The sequence below is a fragment of the Podarcis vaucheri genome, assembly GCF_965113315.1.
Source record: "Podarcis vaucheri genome assembly, chromosome: 1".
NCBI classification, from domain to species: Eukaryota; Metazoa; Chordata; class Lepidosauria; order Squamata; family Lacertidae; genus Podarcis; species Podarcis vaucheri.
In genome coordinates this window covers 11,630,227-11,652,551 of record NC_138759.1, presented here as the reverse complement: position 1 = coordinate 11,652,551, position 22,325 = coordinate 11,630,227, and the positions used below count along the sequence as shown (strand labels likewise).

General features: G+C 43.4%; 1 protein-coding gene across 1 annotated transcript in view; it reads right to left on the bottom strand.

Moving 5' to 3' along the window:
- BRF1 (BRF1 general transcription factor IIIB subunit) overlaps window positions 1-22,325 on the bottom strand; it is a 209,716-nt gene that overhangs the window by 164,869 nt on the left and 22,522 nt on the right. The window contains exon 3 of the mRNA XM_082217898.1: window positions 2,167-2,340. Coding sequence (XP_082074024.1) covers window positions 2,167-2,340 — 174 coding nt within the window. The remainder of the gene's footprint in view (window positions 1-2,166; window positions 2,341-22,325) is intronic.

Sequence of the window (22,325 nt, the reverse complement as noted above, 5' to 3'; positions counted from 1 at the left end):
TTTATTATTTATACCCCGCCCATCTGGCTGGGCTTCCCCAGCCACTCTGGGCTGCTTCCAAAAGAATATTAAAATACTATAATACATCAAACATTAAAAGCTTCCCGAAACAGGAAATACTAACAACACCCAGTATCATGAAACGATGGGTGGTATGCAATGAAGTATTTTTGTTAGTGCGAAGACTTGTGGCTGTAGAACAGAACTTACCCTCTCTCTGTTTCCTCCATATGCCCATAAATCTGTTCTGGGGTTTCCACCAACCTTCAAGAGCAAATTTGGGGAGGGTGGGGGTCACACAGGGAGAAGGTGATGAAGTTCTGTTGCACAATTGGAAATCCTTGCACTAAGGGAACTACTTCATTGGATGCCTCCCTACACTTTAATCTATTTCTTATGTTGAGCTTTTTGTCCATTTCTTTCTATTTTCTAAACATTTTCTTGAGAGCTAAACTTTGAACATGCTGAAAATGTTAATTTAACATACTCTTCAACCTTCTTTTGCCCTTTGAAAATGTAAACATGTTTCTCATTATATTATATAGTTGCTCTGCTGTAAACCATTAAAAAGAAAGCAGCTTTATACTGAACGTTGGGTATTTCTATTTCTGCAGCCAGGAGCTTGCCTTTTTTTGCTCTACTGTGGTTAAAGAAACCTTCTTCAACTCTTACTTCAGCACTCAATTTGCTGCCAGAACTGTCGCATGCATTTTCATCTAATCTTCTGTTTACTTTAAATATTGTGATTCATGTTGGGTTTTCGGTATTTTTGTTCTTTTTCATTCTTATCCCAAACACTGCGCTCTGCTACCCCCTCTAAGGCAAGGAACCTCTGACCTGTGGGCTTCCTTAGACCTGACAAGTCTCTCCATTTGGCCCACGAGGCTGTTTCAGCCCAGCCTGCCCCACACCTGATTTCACATACTTTTCAAAGTGCCATGGCTAAGCCAAGTCATGACACCATTGTGATGTCCCACCTGTCAAACGTGGTCCAAGAAGGGCTGAAAGGGTTCACCGCCCTTGAGCTAAGTCTTAAAGTCTAAGGTTTACGCAACATATTACCTAGATAATAAGGGAAACTGCATAATATTCTAACAGGCTAACAAAGGACAGAAGTAGCATAGCTCTGTTGAAGGAGGCACATGCTCATTCCTGGCCTGCCTGAGGAAGTATTTCCTTCTATCAACGCGGACCTGAAATTCTAAGGAGCAGAAGGAATCCAATATACTGGGTTTGTTTGCACATTGCGCTTGTCATGTGGTATGAACCCCAGATCACTGTTTGTTTGTTCGTTCCGCAAGCAGGAAGCTGAAAATAACAAACATCACTAATGTGAAAAAAATTAAACATTCCCAAGAAAATGGTACACCAGAAAAGAACACCAGGATCATGAAGTTAAGGTGGAAATGGGTACAAAATGTGAAAGACAGTTTGCCTGCTCAGCAGAGTGGGAAGGATTCAAAGGACTGCTTTTTTGGCTTTAATCAAAATGAAATGCATCTTACGCTGCTTTTATTTACATGATCACAGTTTTGCATGGGTAGGTGCTCTCCATTTATTTACTGTCCACCCCTCACCCGCCCACATCCAATGGGTTCTCCTTGCTTACCAGGCTTTGGGAAGAAGGGGTGAGGGCTCTGGAACACTGTCCTCCATCTTGCAAGTGGGGATGGCAGTTCTTGGGGTTCCTGGCTATATGCAATTTTGCATTTACGAGTGAACCTCCCAAATCAAACCCTCGCTTAAGATGAAAGTTACCTGTACACTGTATTGTTGCAAATATAATTTGTTGTAGTTATATTTTGACATGAGACAATCACCCTTAAAAAGCACATGCATCAAGAGATTTAGGGCATACACAGCTAGTAAATAGGCACATTTAATTGTTTATAAAAAAAAAATACCCACTCAGTGCATAGAATCAGTGAGCTGACCTGAAACGTGGAATAATCACCCTATTCAACTATAGATTAAATCGGACAATCCCTACCAATTTCACCATTGACTTTTATTCAAGACAAAATGTTTTCCTGGCATTTTCTTCGATGAGTGACAAGACTAAAGTGTACAAAAATGGACTTATATTTGAATTAGCACAGAAGAGTTAAGCACACAAACAGCCCAAGGAATGCCCCCAAAAATATTCAAGCAGCAGTGAAAGGATACGTGGAGTGCCTTCTGTTCTGCACACCAGGTAGAGGCAAGCAGCGATCACATGGGTCATCTTCCTCCCTCGGGTTAAGTGCTTGCTCACGGCCATCTTGAAAAAATTGAAGGCTGTATCAAGGCAATGCTGATTCAGTTGCAGCTGGTTCCCCAAATGATGGATCTGCCGTTTTCCTTTCAAGAGAAAACATAATAATAATAATAATAATAATAATAATAATAATAATAATAATACACCATTTGCAAAGCATACTTACACTATGAATTGAAGTCAACTTGGTTGCTCTATACTTTTGGGTAGGGGGTTGTTTTGTTATAAAATAAGAAGTTAAAACTTTTAAAGCTGCTAGGTCCTCTCTCTTTCTCAGATACTATATAATAGGCACCCAAGAAGGGGTTGTGTTCATTCAATATGGGTAGTATAAAGATTTTTACTTAAAACTATGTACAGTGTTAAATATATACAACACCCGAATCAATTATGAATTTCTGCAGTGCTGCCCGCAGATCACAAAGAAACCCACAAACTAATATATATCCACTTAGATAGCATAGGGTACAACGATTTGTAGCACATTCTTTCTTTCTTTCCAATAGTGGGTATATTCACAATTTTGCTTGTATAAAACTAAAGTACAATATTCATTTTTTGATGCTGCAGTCCTAGGCACTTGCCCAAGGTTAAGCTACACTAACAAGAATGAATTTTACTTCTGAGTAGATGTGCATAGCATAAAATTCATATATGTGCCAAATATGTGCTACTATAAATGATAGATTTTAAGCTGTTAGAGAAATCAAATAAGTTTAGGTTGGATGATAAATAAGCCTGCATTTCAGTCCGTCCCCCCCAATTGTCGATTTCCCAACTGCTCCCAAAAAAAGCAAAACCAGATTGTGTGATTCCACCACCACCCATGGCTTCAAACAGATAAGCCAAAGGTTTGTTAAGAAGAGAGTGAACAATGCCCCTCAGCGTAAGGGTGCATGTCTCAAAATTGCAGACAGAAGACATTCCACATTCGTTTGAAAGAAAAGTAAAAGTTTTCAGTTCACCAAAACCCTGGCAAAGCACATTCTTGCTCATGCAGGTCCCCTGACCGCAAACAAGGCAAAACCACAACTGAGGAAATCTGGCCACAGAAAGAGATGTGCCCTCTAAGTTTGCCACTGCTGTGGAAGTACTTCCTGCAAATCACATTTGAGGAGAGCTCAGCTGCCAGATTACAAAGATTAAGTTGTGGCTTCAAGAAGACGGATGCACCTTATTGCTTTGTTTGAAGCCCTTTAGATGACTCATAAGAGGATATGACACAGCTGGTGATACAGTTGTAGAAAGCATAGCACAGGCACATCATGCTAATAAACACTTCAGCTGCAGGAAACTGTGGCAAGAGCACAAGCCCAAATTGAAGGAGAGCAGTTATAGAAGAACAGGGTAAAGTAAGTATGGTATTTATTGACCGGCCAATGAGTAGAGCATAGGTTCAATATGTAAGAAAAATGTTTCTGCCATGTGTTGTTACAGGAAACATGCAGAACATTAAAGTTTCATGGGGATATTAGAAACAAATAACATTTCCATGCAGGGAGAGAAGTTTGCCATGTGGCTTGTTCAACAGTTTAAACTAAGCACATGATGACAACGCCAGACTTGTCGGGGAAATGAAAACACTGTGTCCATGTGCATTACTTTGTGCTTCTTCTTCCGGACTGCCTATCGAAGCACCTATAACACCAGGCTAAGGAGAGAGTAGCCAGCATATGACAGATAAGCTCTTATAGGCTCGGTTCATAACGCAACCTTCCATATGGGTCCTATGTCCAAGGGGCCAAGATAACAAATCTTCCACCACAACCAGTAATATTTTATATGATCTAAAAGCTGTGCTCATAAGGGCTCAGAAATCTGCTTTACACCACTGATCCTTTATACCAGGGACTATACTGGGGTTGGGAAACAGAGGCACTCCAAATATTATAGGACCCCAACTCCCATCATCCCTGACCATTGCCCATGTTGGCTGGGTTTATGGGAGTTGAAATCCAGGAACATGTTCCCTATGCCTGGCCAGTCTCGCAGGATCTCTCCAGGATTTCAGTCACAAATCCTTTCCAGCCTTACCAGAAGATGCCAGGGATTGAAGCTGGAACCTTTTAAATCTAAAAGTAAGATCTACCAGTATGCTGCATCCCTTCACTGGATACATTAATCTATAAATTCAACATCCCCCATAATACATTCACTAGGCTTTCTCTGTCGTCTGGATTGCCTATCAAATTTGTTTGAAGAAACCCAATCCTGGCCTGTGTTATACCAGTTATAAACAGGGGAAGTGAACTTTGCCCTGGGAATTACAAATTGCATTTGATGAGACTGACTAGAAATGTGGAGAAAGACATATCTCGATTCCTGAACTGTACTAAATATTATTTGGTCAACACAGGATGCTCAAGATCTTGCTTTTCCAATCCAAGCTGATAAAACTGTTGCCGACAAAGCTCACATATATAATTTTAATATGTAATCTAAAAAGTGCCTTGTGTACTCCGAATCAGATCAAAGCTGGTGCCAGAAACATGGGGAATTATTCATGGGACTTTTCCCACAATGAATCGTTTTGATTAAAGCCAACCAAGCTTTCACAGAACCACCTGGTGTCTCTCTCTGTATGCTTGTCTGTACGTGCATCATTTTTGAACTGCGAGAAACTAGACTTTGTTAGTGCCGTCTTCCGACATGAGCAATGCCCATAGTGCTGCCAATCCCAAACCCCAATTGCCAAATGCCCAATCTAGCACCATTTTGCTAATTAAATTAAATTAAATTGCTTGCAGATGTGCCAGTGCTGCACTGGTCTCTAACCCACATAAATTAACTATCCTGAACAGGCTGTGCCTGGCTATAATTAAAATGGGATGTGCAGGTTAATCAGCAACTATGTTTTTAATTTCCCTACAAAGGAGCATAGTGCACCCACCATTATTTTTAATTCCTAAGCCTCTTTAACAAACATAATCCGTACTCTGATCTTAACCCCACACACACATACACCAAAAGAAGTTGCTCCTGCAGGGCACAGTTCAGCTGATTCTCTTGTGGCTGCTTCAAACGTTATGAAATTGCGAGATGAAAAGCAATACAAAGCTGGAACTGGCATGCAACCAGCATGTAAATAATAATCACATACATGTGCAGTTCTATGATTCCATGTATTTTGCTACCTACAGATATGGCAGGCAGCTGCAATGAGCTGGAGCGTCCCAGTGTGCATACACTACATGCACCAACAGCAGAAATACATACTATGATTACTACATTATGCCCACCAGGCTGCGTGCTAATTCCTAAACAGAAGCCCTTTCTCAATACCAGTTTTGTAATGCTTAGTAAACCCTTCTTTTTCCCTATGCTCAGGGGAATAAGAAATACCGTAATTTAGCACTGGAGTATAATGAAACACTGCTTTCTTCTGTCTGGGTCTACAAGCAAAACAGTGCAATTTTAATTTTGTAGATTGTAAACTGTGTGGCAGCCCTTTGGACTAGGGGTACGGGTGGGCGGGTGAGTGGGTGGGCGGGTGAGCAAGTGAGTAAAATATAGCATGGCATACATTGAAAGTTCAAGCACATTATGTCACCAGTAGCCATTTCCCAATGACGGCAAAGTGATTTTGTTTATACGAATTACCGTATTTTTCAGTCTATAAGATGCCCCTATGTATAAGATGCCCCCTATTTTGGGGGACTCCAATTTAAGAAAGTGGGGGGAGATGGCCCCCATGTATAAGATGCCCCCAAATTTTGGACATTATTTTTAGGGGGGGAACCTACGTCTTATACATGGAAAAATACGGTATGCCATCTTTTCACATCTTTTTCATCTAATGTCCCAATTTGCTCCCTATTTTTTGCTTTTGGTGTATTAGAAGTTATTGTTTATTGTTTTAGTGATTCAGCACGACGTTCCTTATTCAACTTTCACTTACAACTGTCTCCATTTACATTTGTTTTGGCAGTGTTTGGACTCCTTTACGCGTTCCTCGTTTTAGCTTGTCTTTTTTAGCTGCTGTCCAAGCAGGGCAGGTGATAAAAATGTGGAACCAGTTTCCAGAAAACTGAAATAGTTTTGCAATCCTGGCTCATGACACACCAACTAAACAGGGCCTAAGAGAAGATCCAGGTGGCCTGGCCATCTGTAGAATCCCAAACCCTGATTTCACCTTCACCACCACGAAAGAACACTTGCATTAATAATCAAAATGGGAGATAATTTTAACTTGCTGAAGGACCAGTACAGGCATGCCTCATATAATGAGAAGCTGTGAAATGAATTAATAGAAACATGCTATTAACTACCGAGTGCCGAGTTAAGACCAGCAGTGCTTCAAGTTCAGTGTTTCGTAGGAATCTGAAACACGCAAGCACGTTTGCACTGTGATGGTGTGATGACACCTCAATACATCAGCACAACAGACAATTCAGCAAGACTGCAAGGCTTCATCAACAGGACGCCTAGATTAGAGCCTCCGGATCATCCTCTTCACTCCAATGAGCTCTCTCTCAAGTGGTTAATAAAGCTGTATTCCCTGCAGGCCCAGAGAGCTTCAATCTGTCAACCACTATGCATTGAAGGGTGTGGAAACTAAGCAGCAATCATAACGGGGAATTACAGCTTTAAGGAGTGACAGCACTGACAGCAAAAGATCAAGTGTATTCCCCCCCCCCCCCGACTGGAGACCAGGGCAGAGAAACAGCCCAATTAAGGTGAGAGTCAGTAAGCCTAGAAAAGCCAATACAGACTTTTGAGAAAATCCTGTCCTCGGGGGCCATGAAAAGCGCTTTATATATTGCACCTCAGTAACTTCCAAACAAAAGGTCAGGGCTTCTGCTAGCATCAAGCACTGGGGTACATAGCATGCCCAGCTGTTCACTGAGAGTAAGTGGGGAGAGTAATAAACTTTGACCAGGGAGGCATCCATTCAAATCCGAACTCTGTTATAAACCTCACTGGGTAACCCTGGACCAGTTGCTAACTTCTAGTACCTATTATAACCTACCTTGGAGAGTTTCCTGAGAGGATGCACTGCAACCCGCAACCTTCCTGAGGGAAGAGGAAAAGTCGAAGGGAAGCTTCTGAGATGGGCCTGGGACAGTCAGATAAAATGAGAAATCTCACTGATTCCACACGCCTCTGAAGCTCATTACAACATCTGGGACAAGTTCCCTTCAGGCTCAGGAGAAGGGCGGGGGTCCATCCCTGACCTGACAGTGTACTACAGAGACACTCAGATAAAATGTGGTTTTTTTCTCACTGCCTTCCAAGTGTCTCTGAAGTTCAGGCTATCAGTGGGGCAGGGGAGGAGGAATAATATCAGTGGAAACCACATACTTTGACTGCAAACCAAGGCTAGATGTAATTTGGGGGTTGGGGAACTGCCGTGAACAAAAAAAATGGGACCATCCACAGTTCAGGAAGCAATTCAACCATAGAAGATAACGCTCACAGTTAATAAGATTGTTATTAATAATGATGGTGGTGATCAATCATCTTCCACAGGTATATCTAAGGCAATGCGCAAAACATTGTCATTTAAAAATGTTTGGCATGCCAATCTAGGATGGAAGACAAGTATGACAGTGAGCCCCGTTTTCCCTCCACTTGCTGCAACCAAAATACATATGGATTGGCTGGAATAAGAGCTCTGTCCCAGCAGAAAAATACACAGCTCCGTTGGATCAGATGCACAACCCGTAACTACTAGAAACCCTGCATTCAGTGTAGTGGACTCAAGCCTGTGGAATTCAATTCTAACAGAGATTAGACAGACACCCTCCTTGAAGAACTTCAGGCACGTGACAAAAGACTTTCTTGTTCCAGAAGGCGTCTTATAGTCAATTTTCATGGTCTTACTGTCCCCCTTTCTGTAAACTGTGTTTATGCATACCACTTAGAAATGTGAATAATTAAACAGTATTTAAAATGTCTTAAATAAATAAAAGTTGCAGCAGGAAACACTGCAAGGTGGTGGTATGCGTTTAAAAGTCTCAGAATTCCAACATATCTCCAAAAAGACATACAATATATATTACCGTATCAGGTTTGCTTTGGTTTCTTTACTTATTTGTGAGGATTCTTCTACTAGGATATACTAGAATTACGCCAACTTCTGAAACACCATGCCAACAGCACATCCATCTTATGCATCAAGATAGACATTGCTCCCGAGCCGAGGAATTGTCTGATCCTTCCTTCAAGACATAAGTTATTCATCAGGGCACTGAATTAGTTTCACAGCCCCCAAGCCATTGTCTTTTGCTTCAATCATCTTCTGATCTAGAGCCTTGCTTGGAGGAGCATTCTAATTGGTCCTGTTTGGAGTCACACTTCAGAGCAGACACTTACTCAACGTATATCTAAATCTGAAAATGGTGCCCCATAGGACATACCTTCTACAAAGTCCTATTGGTGAGCAACATTCTATGCCTTCAAAGATCATTTATCCACTACTACTGAAGTAGAAACATCTGCAAAGAGCAGTGTTTATTCACAATAGTCAAGTCTCTCGCTATGCAAATCTTGCTAAAGGTTGTGCGGGGGGTTAAGTGCAACAATACTATCATCATATACAGCTGTAGACAGTTTGTCTCCACTATATAGATACCCTCGTTCAGGAATGGATGAGAGAAAGAGGTTTATAATGGGAAGCATGGATGATGGCATTTGAAATACTACTATATATGAATGCATGAATATATATATATATATTGTTGTTGTTTTAATTAAGTACTGTTGTCCCCAAAGTTTTTACAGATCTACTTAGCTTAGTTTTTACAGAACCACTTAGCTTGTGGTTTCTTAAACTGTAGGGTGCATTCCCCAAATGAACAGCACCAGATTATCTAATAATCTCATAATCCGAGTGCTCTATCTTGCCACAAGCGAAAACAGACTACTGGGGCTCCACAATATCCTCGTTCCCACTAATTTTAAGATTAATTTAAGTTTTTTGAATGGCTTTGCAAGATGGGCACGATGGCACATGAAGGAACCAAGGAACCAAAGCCACCTCTTTAAGAATCATGCAGTCTTCGCCTAAAATGGCTTATCCTATCAAAGAGTAAATCAGGCCCACTGAGAATCATGGTTTGCAAACCGGGAGCACACAACTTCACCTCACCTCCACATCAATTACGCCCTTCACGTTTTTAACTGCAGCAGTTATTGCAGACCTGTGGCCCTCCTGGTGTTACTGTACTATAGTTCCCAGCTTCCCTGACCACTGACCTTGATGGTGGAAGTTGGAACAACATATGGACAGTCACAGTTCCCCATCCCTAAACTGCAGTTTCAGTCCTTGATCTTTGCAGGAACTGTCTTTTGTGTTAACTACAGTTTTCATCAGTGCTCATATCAACGCAAGAGCGAAGTTAACAAAGCAAAGAATAAAAGGAAAAGGAGTGGGGAATTGCTCTGGACAATCGCAGTCTTTTAACCATAGTTAGGAAATCAGGAGCATTATGACTGCTCTGGGCCTAAGATCATTTTACAGACCATTTGCCGGCCTTTCCATCAGAATCTCAGCCTTTGGTCTCCCCAAATTTCCCAGAGGTTTATTTCAATGACTCTGACTTAAACCAGAGCTTGGCAGTGCTCTTAGAAAAGCACTTATTTATATCATTGGAAAATACACAAATAGAAATACAAGATAAAAAAGAAATCTATTAAAAACAATAGTCCTGCCTCCACAGACAGAGGCGGTATGATTCTCAACACCAGTTGCTGGTAAATCACAAGTGGGCAGAGTGCCGTTGCCTAAGCATCTGGACCAGATGGGCCTTTGGCCTGATCCAGCAGGGCTCTTTTTATGTTCTACTGAAAACTGCAGAAGCTAAAACTTCTTGAAAACATTGTCTGCATTACATATGATTAAAACAAAATTTGCTCTAAAAAGAGATTCCATGGTGACTCAATTACTCAATTAGCTTTCTCATTTCCAAAAGTATTACCGACCTTCCAGTATTAGAAACTCAGATATATAAGCTTAAATCTAGATTACAGTCACCACAATGGAATATCTATTCGCCAGGGGTTAGACTAGATGACCCTCAGGGTCCCTTCTAATACAGTGGTACCTCAGGTTAAGTACTTAATTCGTTCCGGAGGTCCGTTCTTAACCTGAAACTGTTCTTAACCTGAAGCACCACTTTAGCTAATGGGACCTCCTGCTGCCGCCAGAGCACGATTTCTGTTCTCATCCTGAAGCAAAGTTATTAACCCAAGGTAATATTTCTGGGTTAGAGGAGTCTGTAACCTGAAGCGTATGTAACCCAAGGTACCACTGTACTAAAATTCTACAACTCTATGATCTCAACTACATTGCTTGACTGTAGTTGTTGTAGGTTATTGATTTTATATACCACCCTATACCCACAGGTCTCAGGGCAGTTTACAGAATAAGATCAAAATATAAAACCACAAAATCCATAATCAAAATAACAACACCAACCCAATAACACCCCCCCCAAAAAAAAACCCTCCACATTTTAAAAGGGCATAGTTTGCTCTTCCAGCAATTCACTTGTCCCAATATTCAAGAAGGAGAAACACACACAGTGGAAATGGAAACGGAAATGGGATTAACTATGGACTAAGGCAGAGGCATTTAAACTGTAGTCACCAACCTGGTGCCCAAAAATCTCCATGCAGTTGCAATTGGCATTGGCACCCTCCCTGTAAGGCCAAGGTTTGGCTTCACATGTTGTCCAAACCAGGACTCATGGGTAAGCTGTCTCCTAACTGATCATCAACAGGGGCTACAGCTCATGGCTAATAGGAGACAATTTAAGCACAAAGCCCTTGCCTTAGCACAGCAGTAAAAAGGACTGGGGATGATCAGGGCAGTTGTGAGCATCTCTGCCGTACATTCACACGACATGGTCTCAATGAGTTGTACCTTGGCATAATGTTGTGCAAACCGGGCAAAGGAGATGCTCAATGCTGATGATAAACTGCAATGCCCAGAGCTTGCGTTTCCTTAAATTCCTGTTGTTTTCATGCAACAATCACCAACTACACACAGTGCATTTTGTGTTAATAAGAATCTGAATGATTTAGCTATATAGCCTTTCCCTGCTCCTCGCTTATTTTGGTTTGTGGAAAAGATTCATAAGCCTCACGAGTGCAGTGCAGCTTCTTAGAAAAACAAAAAAACAAAAAAAATCAACTGATTTGACTATAATTAGCCCACAGCTTTGTTGTATTCTGCACTGGTTAATTTCCCTTTAAAAGGCAGCCCCCATCATGCCTTTTTCTTCCCTTTGTTCTAGCACAAAAGATTCCCAAGACTGGAAATTTTCAAAGAAAATAAAAATTCTTAATAATAAAAAATGTGTTAAGCTGCAAAAGAAGATCATGCACCTCAGAACAAAAGGACCTCCTGAATAACCCTCAAACTGTTCCAAGTCAGCTTCCAGCTTCAAGAACAAGGACTGCAATGACTGAAACCATTCGCTCTTAAAAGATGAACTACATGTACATGGACGCGGGTGGCGCTGTGGGTAAAAGCCTCAGCGCCTAGGGCTTGCCGATCGAAAGGTCGGCGGTTCGAATCCCCGCGGTGGGGTGCGCTCCCGCTGCTCGGTCCCAGCACCTGCCAACCTAGCAGTTCGAAAGCACCCCCGGGTGCAAGTAGATAAATAGGGACCGCTTACCAGCGGGAAGGTAAACGGCGTTCCGTGTGCTGCGCTGGCTCGCCAGATGCAGCTTTGTCACGCTGGCCACGTGACCCGGAAGTGTCTCCGGACAGCGCTGGCCCCCGGCCTATAGAGTGAGATGGGCGCACAACCCCAGAGTCTGTCAAGACTGGCCCGTACGGGCAGAGGTACCTTTACCTTTACCTTACATGCTACTTGCAAACACATATAATAAAACTCCTAAGGGATGCTGCTTTTAGGCAAAGCAGATTCAGAAGAGGCTAGAAAACAGAGCTCAACCCTCCCCTTGCCTGCTTTTTTACCTTGCAACACCCCACCCCACAGCCACTTCTCCCTCTACTGATGCTTGGACAAATCCATTACAACAGCACAGACAGGTAAGCCCACTGATGAGCAAGGATGTTCCCTTTCCAGGATGGCCCGTTACAACGCTACTGCTGGTTAAGTGAGTATGTGGGGAAGGCTGGCCGTCACTGCACCCCGACTACCACAAGCAGGCATACCTAGTCACTGCTTGTGGGCACAGTGGGGAAGGATTGGGATAACTGTCAGACTCCCCCTGACTCATCCGTGGGTTTGCCTGGAGACAGAGTTGGACTAAATGACCCTTGGGGTCCCTTCCAACTCTATGATTCTGTGAGCCATCAGCTTCACATAGTGATACAGTGCAAAGGAGTAGCAAAGTGGCGGCAGAGGTACTGAGGGGCAAAAAGTCAATATCCCTGTCTGTATTGATAAATTAATAAAATGTTATTGTGCTATCACGGTGGACCTGGACTTTCCAGCTACCTAGTAGAAACTAGCATGATGCTCCCAAGCCCGTAATTTGCAGGTCCCTTTGTGTGTGTGGCTTTAAAGGAACAAGAAAATACAGGCTCAGTGGGTTGCTTTTATTAAACAGCATATAAACTTAATGTAACATAAGAACAGCCTGATGAATCAGGCCAATGGCCTTTCAAGCCCAGCATCCTCTTCTCACGAGGCCTATCGGAAGCCTAGAAGGAGGACACAAGTGCAACAGCACTCCTCTCCTCACCTGTGATTCCTAGCAACTGGCATTCAGAAGCAGTACAAACGAGTGGAGATAGTTCTGTGTATCTGGAATCGGAAACAATCTGAGACTGGGATACATTTTCCCCCCTCCTGTAATTTTCACAGCACAAATGCTGAAGAAGAAAAATTGCATAAGGCTGCAGCAATTTCAAACAAAAAGTGCACTTACTCATCTGCTGCAAACAGCTAATAAACAGAACATTTCTACAAATCCTCCCACTCGCGTGAACTCAAGCCAAAGAACAGAACACAAAATACCTTCCTTCCCCTTCAAAAGGGAAGGGTTGCAAGTGCCGCGGCTGCGTTCTTCCCCCTCCGTTTCTCACATATGCACAGGCACCGTTAGAACGCCGAGTCAATTCCAGCCCAGAATTTCAAGAGAAGCTCCTTCCAGGGATATGGTGCCAAAATAAATGTTTTATTTTGTAGACTCCCAACATAATGAAGAGAGAAAAGTGCATCCAGCGTGAGAAAAAATGCTATGGCTCAACAGACCTGGGTGAGAAAATGGCACACTGTGGAAACACACTGCAGAAACCACTGGCAAAAACACCTGCCATGTCTACAAAGCAAGCTGAGAAGGGTTAATGGAGGTGGATCAGATATTATCTCCTCCTTCCCCTTCCCTGCTCTGGCCTACAGACTAGTGCACAGGGAATCACAAACAAGTGGTCACTAACACAAGATGCGTGCTGCGGCTATTTTGGCAGTGGAATCAGCCCTCCACGGGCACCATGTCTCTGAATCACCAGCAAACTATTGTACATCTCAGGTCTTCCCCTACGCACCAAAGAACAGGAGCTACTGAGTACAGTCACTATATCCTGCTCCATGATACAGCCTCTCTTGTAGGAATTACAACACTCCTCTAACAGAATGGAATAAAAGTAAGCTTGTCCCAACTTAAATAAGGGCTAAAGGTGTGTTCAAAGCATGTGTTTTACTTGCAAAAGATCCCATGTAAGGCTGGGAAAGAGTCCTGTCTGAAATCCTGGCAAGCTACTGCCAAATCATGTAAAATAGACAATAGTGAGATAGATGCATCAATGAACAAAGGCAGCTTCCTCTGTACGACCAAAGAGCTCATTTTAGGAGTGTCTTAGTACAACGCAGAAAGAAGCAAAAATTCACTGCTGGTCCTCATATTTACTACACATTGTTGTTGTTTAGTCGTGTCCGACTTTTCGTGACCCCCTGGACCAGAGCACGCCAGGCACTCCTGTCTTCCACTGCCTCCCACAGTTTGGTCAAACTCATGCTGGTAGCTTTGAGAACACTGTCCAACCATCTCGTCCTCTGTTGTCCCCTTCTCCTTGTGCCCTCCCTCTTTCCCAACATCAGGGTATTTTCCAGGGAGTCTTCTCTTCTCATGAGGTGGCCAAAGTATTGGAGTCTCAGCTTCAGGATCTGTCCTTCCAGTGAGCACTCAGGGCTGATTTCCTTCAGAATGGATAGGTTTGATCTTCTTGCAGTCCATGGGACTCTCAAGAGTCTCCTCAGCACCATAATTCAAAACACATGCAGTATACCTGGTGCCTAATCTGACATCCTCAGAAACTCAACTTCAGTTTGTATTTAGAGGAAGGTTCCAACCAATATGAAATTTCCAAACTCAAGAGTTATCCAAGCAGTGAAGCTGGAGAAAGGTTCAGAAGCAAGAGCAGGGCAGGCAGGTCTTCAGAATCTGCCACCTCAGGAAAGGTCACCTGGTGGCTGCTTTATCATTTAGCTTTGTCCTGGGGAGCCACTGCATGTCTGTGAAGACAATACTGAGCTAGACTTACCAATGATCTGACTCAATATACGGCAATAGCCCTCCCATTAATAAGTCCTTTGTTGTTGTAAGTATCATAAGCCAACAATCACCCTTATCAAATTTGTTTAAAGTGCAGGAGACACCACTGGGAGCACTTAGCCTACAGTAACTGGACAGGTTTGATTAATATATATATATTAGCATAAACTCTGAGCCTTGCAATAAAATAAAATGGACATAACCAACCAACTAAGCAATGTTCCCAGGCACTCTCTATCTTTCTTCAGAGTCTTCAGCTGCCTGGCAGCAGTGATTAGAGAGCTGAACTGTGTATGGTGCGCATGTGAGCAAGAGAGAGAATTTGCTACCCACCCATAATCTTACAAATCTAAAGGAATCAAATTAAGCTTGAATAGATGAGTGTCCTTCACTCAAGGAATATCAATTTACAGTACTTGTAAAGAGGCACCGCTTTTATATGAATATAATCCACCAAGAAGGTTGCACACAAAATAAAGCATAAAACATAGCAACAATGTGCAAAAAGGCTTCAAAATTACACTGAATTAATAGCTGGGAAACCAGTGCTCTACATCAGGAATCCTACCAAGAGACAAAACACAAGACATAATTAGGCCCACAATGTACAGCTGATTCACCGCTTAAATGCCTTTTGGTCAATTAGAAGTCCATGGAACCATTAAAAAAAACTGCAGGTGGCAGACACCATCTTAGAGGAGACATTCCTCCTCTCTGACTGAAGAGGGAATGCCTCTTCTTAGATAGCAGCTCTTGTGGCTGTTTACTATTTACAGTGGTACCTCTGGTTACGTACTTAATTTGTTCCGGAGGTCCGTTCTTAACCTGAAACTGTTCTTAACCTGAAGACCACTTTAGCCAATGGGGCCTCCCGTTGTTGCTGCGCCGCCGCCACACGATTTCTGTTCTCACCCTGAAGCAAAGTTCTTAACCCAAGGTAATGTTTCTGGGTTAGTGGAGTCTGTAACCTGAAGCGTATGTAACCCAAGGTACCACTGTACTTATTAGATCTGTATAGCGCCCTATACCCATAGATCTCAGGGTGGTTCAAACATAAAATTACAATAGAAAAACACACAAAATACATAATAAAAACAAATACAAAGACAATCCAATAATCCCCCAATAATGCAGTGGTCCCCAATTAACTAAGTATTGTGGGGCCCCTTGTTTTTCAAAAGCCAAGACATAGAGCCCTTGTTTGAAAATGTTGGTGGGTGCATTACCTAAAATCAAAGAGAGTGCCTTCAGAAACACAGTTTTATTCATATTCACAGTTATGCTGATTAAAGGAGTGATCCTATAACAAGACCCACCAGGTTCAGCAGGGTTAGGATCCAGTGTAGGTTTCCAATTCGGGGTCCAGAACGCACCAAGGGGGTCTACGGCCCCATCCCTTGCCTCCCCCCCTAATTTTTGTCATTTTTGCATGGTAATATCGCAATTTTATGGTCTATTTGAGCACTGTGTGGTTTTTCAATACATTGGCCAAAATCAGTTTTGAAATCACACCTCGATAATGATTTTGACTTGGCAATATGCAACAATATATTGCTCCTCGCGGATGTGAGAGCAGGGCAGCCGATTTCAAGGCACCGCTGATATCTCAAGATGATCTCAGCCAATAACACTGCTGATCTGAGCTGCCTTCCCTTACACTGAGGGAGACCAGAGTAGCCGATTGTAAGGCACTGCCTTGCCCTCACACAGACAGAGAACAGGGCAGCTGATTGCCCTCAATTCAAGGCACTGTGGCACTACCTTCCTATGGCACTGAGGCACAGCAGCTTTTCTCAGTCAGCAGGAAAGTAGCAGCTGCCATAGTGGGTGTGCATCTTCGCTGGCTGCCTCGCTGATGGCAGCTTGATGCACCCCCATCCCCTCAAACCATGCGATGGAGGTGATTCCACTTCCTCTCCTGCCCCCACCCACCAGATCTCCAAGGCTGCTCCTTCCCTCATCTCCATGCCTGATCTCCAATTTCAGACATCGTGATATATCGGAATATCGCGATGTTTAGCTGCTGATCTATCACGAGGTATCGCTCAGCCAGTCCTAGTCTGTTTTTTAGTATACCTAAAAACCTTTGCTTATTAGTAGCTACCCCACATTTGGTTCAAAAAATTGCTTTGCAGAGGTAACTACCATAGAGTCAGCAGCGCAGCAAGCCACTGGGGTGCCTGGGGCAGGGCAGGGCACCTATGGGGGTGGGGGAAGCTGAGGCAGGGCACACTGCCAGAACTGTGTCCCTCCCAGCACCCTCTACCTGGAGGGCCATGGAGTGGGACACAGTGCTCTGGAACCACCCTAGCGCAGCCTGCAAAAGCAGCACAGGGCTGGGGCCAGAGCTGCCGTGTTCCTGCGGGGCACCCTCCAGCTAGAGGGAGACAGTGAGTGACACAGTATGGCAGCTCTGGCATCCTGCAGGCACTTGCAGTAACTCGCAGGTGCCCTTCTGCTGGAGGGTACCTGTGGCGAGGTGGCACGCGGACTCATGGGGCCAGCACCACTCGTGGGGCCAGGGGAGGATGCAGCAGCTCAGCGCGCTAAGAGCCCAGCCCTGGGCTGCACTGCTTTTGGAAGCAGCACGCCAAGCTCTGGGGCACCTGCACTAGCACGCAGGGACGCGGACTTATAAAAAATATTGGGGGGGCCCGGGAAAGCTCGTGAAATGTAAATAAGCTCATGAATATGCAAATAAGCTCATGAATATGCAAATAAAGTGGCGCCGCCCCCTCGTGAGCGTATAGGGGAGAGCGTGCTGCGCCTATCAATCAGCTCCGGAACAGCTGATATGCGGGAAACCTGGGGCTAGAGGCAGGAGCCCCCGCCCCCGGGGATTCCCTAATCTCGCGGGGGACGGCCGGGGCTCTCCGGCTAGGGCGCGCGGCTGGCTGGCTGGCTGGCGAGGGAGCAGGTGGGGAGGAGGCGGGGGACGGCGGCGGCGCTCTGCTGAAGGGCGCCCGAGATTATTGGGGGGGCTGAGCCCCCCCAAAAAATTTTTTGAGGGGGCTCGAGCCCCCTCAAGCCCCATGGAGTCGGCACCTATGCTAGCACGTCACCTTGGGCCCCGGCGTGCTGTCCCCAATGTAAGTCTGCCCGGGGTGCCCCACCCCTCTGGCCCCTAGCTACACTAGTGCATAGAGTTATCAAATTTTTCAAAAGTAGCGGGTTCGTGGCTTGGCTTTTGAGAAATAAGGGGTCCTCAGTAATTAGCCAATTGGGAACCACTGATCTAGTGGATCGCTGGCTGAGCCAGGAGGTTTCTAATGCAGCCAGGCTATGCTGGCAAAACTCCCCATCAGTGGGATCCCAAGCCTGTTCGGCTTGGTCATGTGCCTGGCAACCTGGTGTAACTTTAGCTGTGGAAACACACTGGTGTAACGCCAACCCTATTTTAAAGGCTTGTTTTCCCTCTGCCACTTGTGAAACAAGCTTGGATCTGGTGTACTTTACGCTGGCTTAATCTACACTGGGTTGCTTTATGAGAGCTTCTTGTGTATAGGATTATTCCCTTAACTGATTAATCAGAGGAATTTGGCTAATTCATCAGTTAAGATTTCTTTAAGTGGACACCAGCTTGACGTACTGTGTGTCGTTGCTTTCGTTTTACCCTGATGAAGAGTAAAGATATAGATACATCTTGAAACATACTGGGTCCCCCAGCTATTTATTTATGTAGATCACCACTGTATTATTCAGCATAAAAGCCATACAAGGCAATAATTTATTGAAAATTTGAGTTGGCTTAAGGTATTTTGTTAGCTCAGCTGACAAGCTCCCAACAATGAGCAGACATGTGTGCATTCACACATGGAGTTAACGTTTTACTCATGCTGGAAATGTTCGGTCGCATGCAACACACAGCTCCCTCTAGGAGTTTTAATGCTGTTAACTGTGTTTTTAAATACAGTTTCAACCAAACCCCATTTGCCACTAAATTTGCCAACACACAGGCTGCACATCTAATTCTCTACAGGGAAAAAAGCTCTCACTTTAATGGGCTTACAGAAATTGCTTTATGACTCTTAGCTTTGACTTCATGCATAATACAAGGAAAAGAGCACTGTGTATAATCACTGTGTGTGTAGGATATGAAATGGAACACCGGGGCTGCACTGATGACGGCACCAACATCAGCCATGCTTTGATTTCCATAGAAGAACAAATAAAAGTGGGGACATGACAATGGGGTTCCTCACTCTGGCCAACAGACCCCCACCCTTTAGATCCATAGTAAGCAAATATTGCAAAATGAGATCAAAATAAGCATTAAAATCATTAACAGGTTCTCCCAGTACCACCCACAAAAGTCCACAGGATATCTCCTACTTCTAAAGCTTTTGTTTTGTTTGTATACTGCCCTTCATCCAAAGATCACAGGGCAGTTTACCACATAAAAATACAAAATAAGAACACAAAATACATAACAAAGCAAAAACAAACCAATAACCCCTCCTCCCACAAACACATTTAAAAGGCCACAGAACGTTCAATCAGCCAAAGGCCCAGTTACAGAGAAACATAAAGATATGTAATGAAGGCACCAGACAATCCACCCTAGGGAGAGGGAACCCACTGCAGAAAAGGCCCGTTCTTGGGTTGCCAGCCGCCAGAAATCTTATAAAGGAGGCACGTGAAAAAGGACCTCAAATGATTATTGAAGGGTTCAGGTTGGTTCATATGGGGAGAAGAAGTCCTTGAGGTACTACAGTCCTGGTGGCAAAGTTTGCAGATAGCAACAAATTATTCAGGATGGTGAAAAATCAGATTGTGAAGAGCCAAAAGGATCGCTTTACTGGTAAGAAGGTCAGTTCTTCATGGGCTCCCAAACACAGCTGTGAATGAATGGTTCTGAGATTACTAACGTATTTCAGAATCGTCAGCTTCAATGGGGCATGCATATCTGAATAACTGTATTTTTATATTTTTAACTCGTTTTCTGCACGAATATTCTCACTGTCAACTTTGCTACTTTCACTCCCTCACTTAGGATTACTGCCACTCAAGATGTCAGCAACTTTCACATTTTCCACCAGTCCTTCCGTATTTGACAGAAACAATTCAAGACCCGTCATATTCCTCATTGCTTCTTCCGTTTTCTGAAATAGGTTATCCTCAAGAAATTACTACACAGCCCATGTTTTGCCTCCAACAAATTAGGATAGATGGATTAATAAACCATTAATACCAGTTCATATATTCTTGACAACTTTGCTGACTCCCTAAGAATGGATTTCATCTATCTGTCTGATTCTGTCATTCCAAATCCATACCTATAGTTATGCCACCTCTCTCCCCACACCTTGCCCCCAACCTTCCTTGCTCTTAAAAATACAGAATGGTCTGCAGCTTCAATTTTGCAATTCTCCAATTTTGCTTTAAGCAATCTAACCTTCCTGATGTATTTCTTAATCAAGAAATACCAGTTCAATGGTTTTGAAGCATTATGAACTCAGGTCTGCAAATAAATTACCAAGTTCTAAATGCCATTAGAGAACTATTAGCAGCAGCAAAACAACAATTTCACCAAATGAATAGCTTTCTTATTTTTGCATAGTATTCAACTCCAGGGGAAAATGTAGTAAAAATGCTTCTGCCAATTCATTTAAAAAGTACTTGCATTAAGAAAAAGAAATATATATATATATTTTCACTTCGTATGCACAAACTTTCCATACTGTTTTGGTTACATGACTCATTTCTCTCAGCTGTATCATCATTAAGTGGCCTGGTACAAATGTAATGTTCCATGAATACTAACTGTGGTCAAGAGATCGGGAACATGCAATAAGCTTGTAGGCTGGAGCCCAGGCCAGGGAGCAAACATATTATCAGATTATTATTATTGTCATCATCATCATTACGTTTATTATTATTGTTATTGATATTATCATTACGCTCATCTGACTGGGTTACCAGTCAGTTGGAATGAGAGGACTGTGTCAATCTTCATTTTATATAATGCATTTGTTTTAGTCTTTAAATTGTAAACTTCCCTTGGGTGCGTTGGTACGAAGGCCGTATGTAAATCCAATAAATCATCAGACCTGTTCTTTGATCTGATTTGAGAAGATTGAAATCAAGGGGCAAAGATTGCCCAAAATGAAGCGGAGGAAATTCCAGGATGAAGGATGTGAATAAAAGAATTTCAATGTTTGTGTCTGAAGAAGAGCAAGTCAGGAAAAATAACCTGGCTGGAAGATAAAAACAGGGTAAAAATCATTAGCATTTCCCAAGGGAGAAACAAGCTGGGAAGTTTGATGATATATTCCAGCACTATGAAGTGGGTGGAAGAGAGAGGGAGGGATGGAATTTACGGTGGGTTAACTGCTAAATTAAGTGGTAAATTATTGACCGCTACGTATGAGATTTGGATTAAATCTTAATTCCCTTTCCCCCAAATCTGTTTCACCTTGAATGACATGACAATGTGAGGATGAACTAAAGCCAGCTGGGGGGAAGAGGTACCTAACTGAATTAAGTTATTCCAATACTTACTTATCAGGACACCCAGTTCCTTGAACAAATAAATGAAGCAAGTAAGCATCTGTTAACCACAGGTCATTCCATCACATATAATGCATGTAAAAAGTATAGGGGTGTGGATCTGTATTAATATCCCTATTCCATATTTGTTGGCGGTCGGCATCTATCTGTCTTAAGAGACAATGGGGTGCGCCTCTGAGGATAAAGCCAAACCGCTGTATTAGAAGCACTGAAGTGACTACCCCAGGGCACAAGGAGCACGATATATCCCTCACCAGAGGTACTACCCTTCTCCAGAGAAACTATCCCATATACCCCTTTTCCCTATAATCTACTGTATTTTAAATTAAAGTCCTGTATGACCCTCTTCAACTTGTCTGTCCCAAGTCTAGCCTTGGCCCTAGCACAGGGGTAGGAAACCTAAGGCCCATGGGCCACAAGCAGCCCACGGGGGTCGTCTAACTGGCACATGAGCCGCCCACTCGCGAGTCCCTGCGCACTGTGCTAAACCGGCCCAGCGTGGCACGGGGACTCGCTTCCGCGGTGCTGAAAATCGCGTCTGCGCAGAAATAGGTGCCGAAAACTATGGGCACACGCATTCACACGCTCATGCAATCCGGCCCAGGGAGGGATCTCCGCTGGAGTGAACCAGCCCAAGCGAGGTAAACCTTGCCGACCCCTGCCCTAGCACAAACATGTCAAAGTTTTGTTCTAAATTGGAGACACAGTTAGCTAAGAGAGGTCATCTTGTAGCTCTCACAAACACTATTTTCTTGGTGGTTGTGAAAATACTGGTGGCGGAATTCGAGATAGTGGGAATTACAAACTGAGATGTGGAATTTTAATATGCAATTTGCAAGCTGATTTCAGTCACTTTGCTGTATCACGGGACTTTCAAGTCTGTAAGAAATAAAATACTTGCCTCATCTACATTTTCCAAGAAATCCTTTGAATGAAACTAGTTACATTGATCTGTACCATCCGAAGCCTGTCTGTATGCCTGTCCTTGAGGCTAGCTCTCTAAAGGAGTGGCCCTGTGATGGAGTGCCTGATGGACACTAGATTGTAAGAACGTACAGTGGTGCCTCGCAAGACGAAATTAATT